The 9952-nt window shown below is 62.4% G+C and overlaps 1 protein-coding gene across 1 annotated transcript in view; it reads left to right on the top strand.

Moving 5' to 3' along the window:
• The window catches only part of LOC123028544 (glycolipid transfer protein), a 12306-nt gene extending 2652 nt beyond the window's left edge, over positions 1-9654 (top strand). The window contains exons 2-5 of the mRNA XM_044440453.1: positions 5299-5360; positions 5679-5812; positions 6328-6478; positions 8764-9654. Of these exons, the coding sequence (XP_044296388.1) occupies positions 5299-5360; positions 5679-5812; positions 6328-6478; positions 8764-8946 (530 nt within the window). The 3' untranslated portion in view covers positions 8947-9654. The remainder of the gene's footprint in view (positions 1-5298; positions 5361-5678; positions 5813-6327; positions 6479-8763) is intronic.
• Positions 9655-9952: the final 298 nt, after the last annotated feature.

Genomic DNA, 9952 nt, shown 5'->3' with positions numbered 1-9952 from the left:
ACGCGCGGCCGCCGGGTCCAGACGGGGCACCTGCGAGCCCGCCCGCAGGTGTGGCGAGGAGCCCCCCGGCGGGCGGCTGGCAAGGCGTGGCGGGCTCCTCGTTCCGGCGGGCTCCTCCCGGCGCAGCCCGGGCCGGGCGCTTCGCCGAGGAGTCCGCCTGGAGCAGGACGGGCCGGCCAGGCCGGGGGCGAGACCCCTCTGGCTCGCTCGCCCGCTGCGCTCCGTCGCTCCCCGCCAGGAAGAAATGCCTAGTTGGCCGCCACGAGGGCCGGGCGGTCTCCCCGCGCCCCCTTGTGCTCCTCAGAAGTGCTGGGGGACGGTTCGGTTGCTGTGGGGAGCAGCGAGAGGCTCCGGGGCTTTTTGGGGGCAGCTGGTATCCCGGGGCGGATCGAGTTCTCTTGGTGGCTCTCGGAGCCAGAGCAGCCAGCGCTCGCAGCTCCCAGCAGCAAAACACCAGTGCTTGGCACGCAATTGGCGGGTGTGGAGTCTTGTGTGCTGCCTGCCGTTGTTTGGTGCCAAGCCAAGGCCTCGCCTCCAAGGAGCCTCCTGCACCTTGCTCTGCTTGGTGGCGCGAGGAGCCCCGGAGAAAGCGAGGCAGCTCCCCTGCGCCGACAGCCTGCCGGCTCTTGCGGTGTCCTGTTCCCGGACCCGGAAAACCTACGCGGAGACTCTCCAGTGCCTTCATCTCCGGGCGCCTCTGGCCTGGCGGGGAGCTGGGCCCTGCGGGAGGAGACCCTCTCGTCCTCACCTGGGCCGCCCGTCTGACCAGCCCGCCCTCGCCCCCAGCGAGGAGATGCGGCCAGAGCCCACCTGCACTGCATTCCGTTTGCAAAGCCGTTGTGCCTTCCCAGATGCGTGCGTGGGAATGGCCTCAAATGTTGGGAAAGGTGTTCCAAGCATGCTCAGAAACACTGTTTACTTCACATATTCTGGGGAACCCAGCCTTAAGGGCCCAAGCTGGTGCCTTCCTGAAGCGTCGCACCGCAGCTCCCGCACCAGCCGGGCAGTTCAGCAGCTCAGGGCTGGCTCAGGGTTTCTCCTCTGGCGTTGCGTTCCCTTTCTCTGGCTTGCCGCCCTTGTCGCTGTGGGGGCCCCCATTGCTCCTCGTTGCTTGAGCATTTTCCCCACAGCTCCTCCACTGTCGATGGGTCCCTCTGAGCTCCTCGGTTGCCCGCCCGCCCCACCAGTCTTGGCGCATGGGAGCATCAGAGCGCACCGAGAAACAGCTTAATTCTCAAGCACCGAGCAAAATGCTGGGCATTACGAGGAAGAGGACTGTCTTCCTAAATGGAGTTTACCTTGGGGCATGTACAGAGTGCCGTTCAGAGTGTTGCCCTTTGGGCAGGGTGTTGAATCGCTTTTGTCTGGAGGGCTGAGTTCCATTTCCAAAGCTTCCTTTGGTGGGGACAGGACCCTTCTGGGGGGGAGCACCAGAGGCGGAAGGCCAGAGATCCGGGAAGGGAGCATGCCCTGCTTAGATCAGTCTCCAGGGGGCATTTCAGCCTTTCGAGGGGAGGAGGTGGCTCATGCTCAGGAGACCCCTCCGCGGCTGGGCCCAGAGGAAGGGGCGTGGGGGCCAGGGGTGGGCTGGGCTGCAGTGCCCTCCCCCTCCCCCTCGCCCCAGGGCAGCACCGACCGCGCCAGCCTTCCTGCTGCCCTGGCCTCCTAGCCAGGCATCTCCCGCTATCCGGTGTCCAGTTGCCCCGGAGCCGGTTTCCACTGACCCGGGGATCGGGGCCCTCGGGCAGAGTGGCACCCCCCAGCCCTCGCCCGCGATGGCCTTTGTCTGGGGAAGGAAGGGGCTCCGTGGCGGAGCCACTGCGTAAGCTGAGAAGCGAAGCAATCGTTTGCCAGCAGAGAAATGGAGACTTTGTGCCGCCCGCTGCGTTTCTTCCGACAAGCGATCAAAATGCGCCATATAAGAAATGAGATCGCTGGATGTCAGAGGAGGAGGCCGCATTCATAATGGATGTAACTGAAGCACTTGGCTCCCCCGGGCACCTCTGGCCCATGAACATTATGCGCCGCCTCCCCACTGGCGCGGCTTCATGTCTCTTTGGAGCTGAGCGCTCGGCCTTCTGCTATTACCTTTTAATGAATGTCTGAAAACTTGATTTCCTGAGAAGGGTCAGTCCTGGAGGGTTTGTGGGGCCTCAGGCCAGGTCACGCCAGAGCGCGGTTTCTGTAAGCATGCGCGGAGCGGAGCTGCATCCCCACGAGGCAGGCACCGTTCGCCTGGGGAGGGGCCTGGCAGGCCGGAAGGGGTGCTTGGACCCCACCTGTGGCGCCCTTCTGTCGCCTCCACGCCTGCAGGACTACCATTCCCTTCATCCAACCCAACAGAAGGTGGTTCTGTGAGTTGTTCTGGGTTTTTGCTGACCGGCTAGGAGACCGGTGTCCTGTGGGGGAGACAGAAGAGAGGTGCTCCCCCCTCGTGGCCAACCCATAGACTCCTTTGCCGGCCTGTAGGGAAGTCTGGCCCTGCTTTTTGCTGGCTAGGCACTCTCGGGCTCCCTTGCACGCTCTTGTCCCCAATGTGGAAGCAGCAGAGTGCCAAAAGCCGGCGCCGCGGAGCCCGGCCCGGCCCGGCCCTCCTCTTGGTGCCGGACTCCCCGATGGCTCGGGGGTCTCGGGCCAGATGGCCTGAAGAGGCAGCCCGGCTGATGGAGGGTCTAACTTTGCGTCATCAGCGCAAGGGCCGTGACGCTTCCCTTCCCAGCAGCTTTGTCAGGACTTGCGTCGTGCGCCCCGGGCCCCGTGGGCGGTGCAGGGCTGGGCCGATCAGCTTGGCGTGGCTCATGTGAAAAGCCTCCAAATGAAATCGCGGAGCAGAAACGTGGGCAGCTTGAAACAGAAATGGGAAGGGCTTGGGATGGACCCTTTTCCTGGAAACCTTGTGTGGGATTCCCGGGGAGTCCCCACCAGGTGGGCTGCAGCCCTGGCGCTCCCTGGCTCCTCCAGCCACCCTGGCCGAGCCAGGCCCCAGGGCTGCACCTGCCCGGGCCGAGAGAGGCCAGCCGGGAGCGCGGAGAGCTGGGCCACGGGGCAGGTCTTCCGTGGGCTCCGCCGGTCCGCGCGTCTCCCTCCAGGACTGCTTGCGCAACCCGGTGAGAGCCCGGGTTGCCTCACTTGTTTACTTAACTGCCCGGACGGATTCCACCTGGGGTGCCGCGGAAGCTGCTGCAGGCACCCCTGGCTGACCCCACGCGGACTCAGGCCCGTTCCTCCGGCACGCGTGGCTCCGTGCGCCCATGCAGGTGCCAGCAGAGCCCCACTTTGCTCCTTCCTGGGCAGCCAGGGCGTGCAAGAGGAGTGCTGCGCTTTCGGCTCAGGTGCCTGACACACCCCTGCGGCCCAGGGGCCCCAGAGTGGCCCCTCTTGCTTCGGCCCCCGCAGGTGGCCCAGGCCGCCCAGAAAGCCAGCCGGGGGTTGGCTGTTCCCCGGCAGGTGGTGCCGGGTGGCTGGAGGGGAGCGCTGCAAGCGGGCGTTCTGCTGATGCCTTTGGCAGCCGGCAAGCGGGAGAACGTGGGCCGTGGCCGGCCGTGGCGTGCTGGCCACCGGGCCTTGTGGCCCGAGACGGAATGCAGCCCTTCCGGCCCTCCCCTCGCCCTTCCGTGTGCCATGCACAGGTGGCCCAACTCGCTGGGAGCAGGTGGAGAGAGGTCCTGTCCGTGCAGGAGGATGTGGGGAGGAGGGGGGGGAGGCAGGGCGTGCAAGTGGCCCGGGGGCCTGCAGCGTGGCGCGATGGGACGGGGGGCTGGAGAGCTCCGCAGGCGTGCCACCTCCTGCCTCCCCTCTGCCAGCCGTGTCCACTTGAGTTGGTCACGGCATGAACCTAACTTGGCTGCCTTTGCCTTTTTCCTCTTCCCTTCCCGTGTCACTTTCCTTTCGTGTGGTGTCTTTGCATTGTTTGCCTGTGGGCAGTGCCCATATTGCTTGCTATTGACTTTCCCGGGGACTTTCCAGTGGAAAAGCAGAGTGCGTCCTTAGTTGTGGGTGCGGGCGGGGATCCCGTTTCAGAGCGCCCCGCTTGGAGCGGTGACTGCATCGGAGGAGCGGCACGAGGGAGGCCGGTCGGGGGGAGCTGCTCCACGGCGTCTGCGGGGGGCTCCTCGCGTGCAGGACTGTCCCACACAGAGGAGAGGAGCTATGCTGAGCCTTCAAACAGCCCCGGCATCCGTGCTGCCGCGATCCCGTCGTCGGGCCAACGAGACTGGCTTGCAGTCCGTGCAGCTAAGCTGAATCTCGCCCGCCCCGCCGCCTCCTTCCCGTCCTGCAGCGGGAGCCAGGCTGGGGAGCTCAGCAGCTTGTGCAACTTTATTTTTTCAATTCAATTTCTATGCCACCCAACCACCGAAACTCTCTGGGTGGCTCACAGCTTTGGATTGGCCTAATCGCATTGCATTCGTTGATCTCTGTGGTGCCCCGAAGCTGGCTCTCTCTGGGCTGCCTGCAGAGAACATGCCTTTGATACTGGGACCCAGTCTACAAATCACCCCCCCCCAGACTCTTAACAGTCAGCAAAGAGAAGCTGCAGGGCAGGCACGAGGAAGGCACCCCATCAGCTCGCGCTTTGAATTGTGTGGCGGATTATTCCAAAACAGCCCCCTCCCACGCCTCCTGGCCGAAGTGGTGCAGTCTGCGTGGCCACGCAGGCCTCTGCCATCTCATTGCGCCGTGTGCCTAGGCCAGGGACAGGCCGGGTGGCTTCCGGGAGCCGCTCGGCAGGCTGCAGGCTGGAACAGGGCGAGCAGGTACGGCCGGCTGGCTCTGCGGGAAGGCGGCTGGGCGTGCCTCCCCACAGGCCGTGCCGGCTCCGAGGGCTGTGCTTGCGCTGCGCGGAGAGGCGTCCCCTCGGACGGACGGGCGGACTCTGTCACGCCAGCGGACGTCCCCGGGAGACAAAAGACGGGCTTGTGGCTCTCCGGCCTTTACAATGGCAGCCATTCTGCTGGAGGGGCCTGATCGCCCCCGCCCCCCCCGGCCCGAGTCCGGACGCGGCACAAAGGCCGCTTTGAGGGCCAAACGCTGCCCTGCAGATGCTTGTGCGAACCAGCGTTGTGCATCTGAGCAGCCGGCTGGCATTTCACGAAGCACTTCTGGCTCTCCAAAATGCCAGGGGCAGATCCATCAAGCGCCGTGGAGCTGCAGAGGAGCCCCCGGGCCGAGGGAGGCCGGACTGCCCCACGGCGGGGGAGGTGGCTCCAAAGCCGTGGCTCCTTTGAGCGCCTCTGGAGGGCACGGGGGGGCAAAGTCCAGCTGGACCCGGGCGTGTGACCAAACCTCTCTTCCTCCTAGATTGCCTGGGCAGCCCGATCGTGTACGCCCCGGTCAAAGCCGATCTAGCCGGGAACATCAAGGTAAGCGCATGCTTGGCTCTGCGCAAGGTGATGCCCTGGAGCAGCCCGAGTCCCCCAGGCGCCTGGCCCGGCTCCATGGCCCGCTCTCCAGGGAAGCCGTCACAGCCGCAGCCAGAGCGGCCTGTCCCGGCGGGCCTGCGTGCCGGCGGAGAATGTCAGTGCAGGGGGAAGGGACACAGCAAAAGCAGCGCCAGGCGAGGAGACCTGCTCCGGCTTTCTTCCCGGAGGAACCGGCAGGCGCTCCCCGCGCCCGGGCAGTTCTGCGCCCGACGCGCCCTCGGCCCAAGTTCGGCTGAGCTCTGTCGGTTTCCATTTCAGAAAATACGAGCTGTTTATGACTCGAACCCGACCAAGTTCAAGACGCTGCAGAACATCCTGGAGGCGGAGAAGGAGATGTACGGGTCGGCCTGGCCCAAAGTCGGGGCGACTTTAGCCCTCATGTGGCTGAAGAGGTGAGCAGCCCAGGAAGCCCCACGGTCTGAGGCCCCCGGGTGATGCGGGAGGGCGATCGGCGGGGTGGCAGAAGGGTGGCGTGAGCTGGACAGGGACGGGGGGGACGGGCCTTTTGCCCCCGCTGGGAGGAATGCTGCCGTTTCCTTTGCCCCTCCTCGAAGGGCGGTGCCCCTCAGGCGCACGCGGGCCGCTTCCCCTGGGCAGGGCAGGGCAGGGCGGCCTCCTGCTCCCCCCCCCCAAATAGTCCTGTGTCCAGAGGCGGGGTCTGGCCGCCCCATGTGCCACTGTCGGGGAGGCCCAGTGGGCCAGTGGTGGCACGTGCACCGCCCCCCCAGGACGGCCCCCCAAAGGCCAGTCCCCGAGCGCTGCCGCTTGAGAGCGGGGCACCCGTCCTCCTGGGCACACGCCTCCGGCGGGTGGGACTGGGGCTGCTCCGCGGTCCCACCGGCACCGCCTGGGAGGGGAGGCGAGGATGGCCCCCCCAGTGCCACCCCCCCTTCCCCCCTCCCCGCAGGGGCCTGAAGTTCATCCAGGTGCTGCTGCAGAGCTTGTGCGATGGCGAGCGGGACGAGGAGAACCCCAACCTCATCCGGGTCAATGCCACCAAGGCCTACGAGCTGGCCCTGCGCAAGTACCACGGCTGGATGCTCCAGAAGCTCTTCCTGGTGAGTGGCCAGCCTGCCGGGAAGCCCCGGGGGGCCTCCCTCCACATGCTGGGCGCCCACAGATGTTGGGGAGCGCTGCGCCCCTGTGCCAGAACCCCGTGAGGCTGAGTGGCAGCACATTCAGGACGGGGAGGAGGAGGAACAGCGTGGAATTAGCCTCTGAAATTCACCAGCAGCTCCCGTGCCTTCCAAAGGAACGAAACCGAGTGGAGGACAGACCTGCCCAAGGCTATTGGTCAGGGCAGCTAAGCAGAGCCTCCCTGTGCAGGGGCAGTGTACCTGGGGACCCTATGGCTGAGTCCCAATGGCCCGAGAGGGCTCTTACCTTCCTGTCCTTCCTACCTGCTTGGCCTGTTGCCCCCTCCTCTTCCCTGCCTGGCCGCCAGAGGCATCCCGTTTGCCCCGGGGCTTTCAGTGGAGGTGAGGAAGGATGACAATCGCCACCCGGCCCATGTTCAAGGTGCAGAACTCTGCTCTCTTGGCTTTCAACATGCAGGTGGCCCAAACCCTGCGCTGGGGCGAAAGGCGAGCTCTGCAGCCCTTTTAAACCATGACACTTGCATAGAACGCGTCCATTTCTGCAGCCACAGGGAAACGTATGCCCAGCTCTGCCCTTTGGGAATCCAGCTCATTTCCTCTCCTGCCATTTCAGTGCCCCAGAGATTCTTCCGGCACCGCACGGCAGCCATAGTGCCGGCAGTCATAAGGACAAGAAACTTAATTTTGTAAAAAAAGGAACTGACATCATACGAGATTTGCAGAATGCTGAATCATGTACCCCGGACTGTTTTCTGCGGCTGGGCGGTTATCGAATGCAAGCAGCCAATGCAGCAGCGCCCTGAGCAGAACGTCTGCGTGCGCATATTTGCAAAACCAACTTAACTGATGTGGGGTCAGAGATGGCAGCCGCCAAAAGGGCAAATGGTATTTCGGGATGCATTAACAGAAGTATTACTTCCAAATCACGAGAAGTAGCAGTTCCCCTCTACTCCTCACTGGTCAGACCTCACCGGGAATACCATGTCCAGCTCTGGGCACCCAGATTTAAGGAAGATGCAGGTAAATTAGAAAGGGTCCAGTGGAGGGTGACAAAAATGATCCAGGGTTTGGAGACACTGCCCTGGGAGGACAGACTGAGGGAACTGGGCATGTTCAGCCTTGAGAAGAGGAGGCTGAGGGGGGGGCATGAGATCCCTCTATAGGTACCTCAAAGGCTGTCACAAAGAGGAAGGCCAAGGTCTCTTCTCGCTGATGCCAGAGAAGGACACGGAAGAATCAGTTCAAGTTGTGACAACCCAGAGCCAGGCTGGACATCAGGAAAAGCTTCCTCACGGTCAGAGCAATAGGACAGTGGAACCAGCTGCCCAGAGGGGTGGGGGGCTCTCTCACCCTAGAGACATTCAAAAGAAACTGGGCGGCCGTCTGCGTGGGCTGATGTAACTTGCCGTCCTGCAACAGCAGGGGGTGGACCTGATGGCCTTCATGGACCCTTCCGACTCTTCTATGATTCTATGATACCCTGGTGCACACCCCTAACCCTAATATGGGGCGACAGTTCCATTGAAAAGAGGGCGATTTTGAAAAAGCCCTCCCTGAGTAGCTTTTTCTGTGCAGCTCATCCTTTCTGCCCCTTCTAAACGCATTCCAACCATCAGAATCGTGCCAGGACACCTCGTTTTCCTAACCCTAACCCTACCCTGGCGCATACGCCTAACCCTAATATGGGGCTACAGTTCCATTGAAAAGAGGGCAATTTTGAAAAAGCCCTCCCTGAGCAGATTTTTCTGCGCATCTCATCCTTCCTGCCCCTTCTAAACGCATTCCAACCATCAGAATCGTGCCAGGACACCTCGTTTTCCTAACCCTAATCCTAACCCTAATATGGGGCTACGACAACCCAGTTCTGCCAACCCAGATTCAGGCTGGAGACCAGGAAAAGCTTCCGCACTGCCAGAGACAGTGGAACCAGGTGACTGGAGAGGTGGGGGGGGGGCCTAGAGACATTCAGAAAGGAACTGGGCAGCCCTCCGAGTGGGATGGCGTGACTTGGTGTCCTGCAACAGCAGGGGATGGACTCGATGGCCTTCGTGGCCCCTTCCCACTCTTCTATTCCACTATTGTATGACAAAGGCTTCTGAACTGAAGCATCTTGAGCACAGCGTGACAGATTTGTACGAAACCAGCGAGCAAACCTTTTTATTCTGGATCTTTTAATCCTGTTTGGGGGGCGCAGCATCCCCTTCTGTGCTTCGGACTCCTTCTAACAAGTGCCCTTTTTCAAGCAGGGGTCTCTGTATGTTCTCCCGTACAAATCAGACTTGCTGAAAGCTCTAGAAAAGGGCAAAGAGGTGAAGGAGGAGGAGACCCTGGAGAAGATCCACCAGTTCCTGCAGAAAGCGACGCCTGTCCTGGATGCGATTTTCGAAATGTATACAAAAATGAACGCCGAACTGAACTACAAAGCTTGATGCCGACGGGGGCCCCTTGGCCGAGCGGTGGGGGGGTGCCCATCTCCCTCCAGTGAGGGGTCCCCGACCCCTGCCTGCCCCGGGGGAGCCCTCGGTCTTGGGACGCTCTCCTGCCCACGTGGCAGCCACTCCAGCCACTTCTCCCGCCTCTCCGATTTCTCTGGACACCTTTGCCCCCTCTAGTCAGGAACTGGAGCCTTGACACTTTAATTCCTCCACTTTAAATCCGTGTAGTGGATTTATTTGAAGCCCGCCTTGGGAACTCCGGCAGCAGCGCTTAGCTAACCGGTCCCGTTTCCCACCTGCACACACGTTTCCACTGAGAATGTATTTCCTCTAACCTGCGCACGGGTTGTGCTTCCTGTCGGGCCACGTGCGATGCCGTCCGGGCCGCTGGCTGGCGGGGCGAGCAGCACGTCCGGCAAGGTGAGCGCGGCTGCTTTGCTCGAGGCCCGGCCTGCGCCGACCTTCCTGAGTGACATTTTAACCTCCGGGGAGTCAAAGCGCGTCCGCCTCCCTTCACAGCTCTTTTCTTCAGGGACGACCAGCCTGCAGCTTCGAACGACCTGCCATTTTTAACCTGTTGTTGCTTTTAAAGAGATGCTGGTTTCTGAGTCACAAAAACCATTTGGGGCCTTAAGGGGGTTCAGTATTTTTTTAGAGTAGTAACGGGAAACCAAAGAATCAAAATAAAGTCTGACAAGGGGAGCTGTGTGGAGTGCGCTTGTGGGGGGACGAGCGGGCCTCTCTCGGGCGGTCCGCACGAGGGAGTGTGCAAGGAAAGCGGGACGGGCTGCAGAAGCTCCCGTGTGTTTGGCCAGGCTCTGCGTTGCTCTTGGTGGTGCTTAAAAACGAAAGGGACGGACGAAGAGGCCTGCTGCTGGCTAGCGCCAGCTCAGCTCCTTTGCAGCCGGCCAGAATGCATTGGGTAAAACGGCAAACCCCGCAGAATAACGTGAAAAAAGGAAAGGCACAAATGAAGCAGGCACTGCCCATGCGTGGCCCC

Source organism: Varanus komodoensis, unplaced genomic scaffold, assembly GCF_004798865.1.
Source record: "Varanus komodoensis strain SLA01 unplaced genomic scaffold, ASM479886v1 scaffold38, whole genome shotgun sequence".
Lineage (NCBI taxonomy): Eukaryota > Metazoa > Chordata > Lepidosauria > Squamata > Varanidae > Varanus > Varanus komodoensis.
The sequence above is the reverse complement of the archived record's forward strand: the minus strand, read 5'-3'. Positions and strand labels throughout refer to the sequence as shown.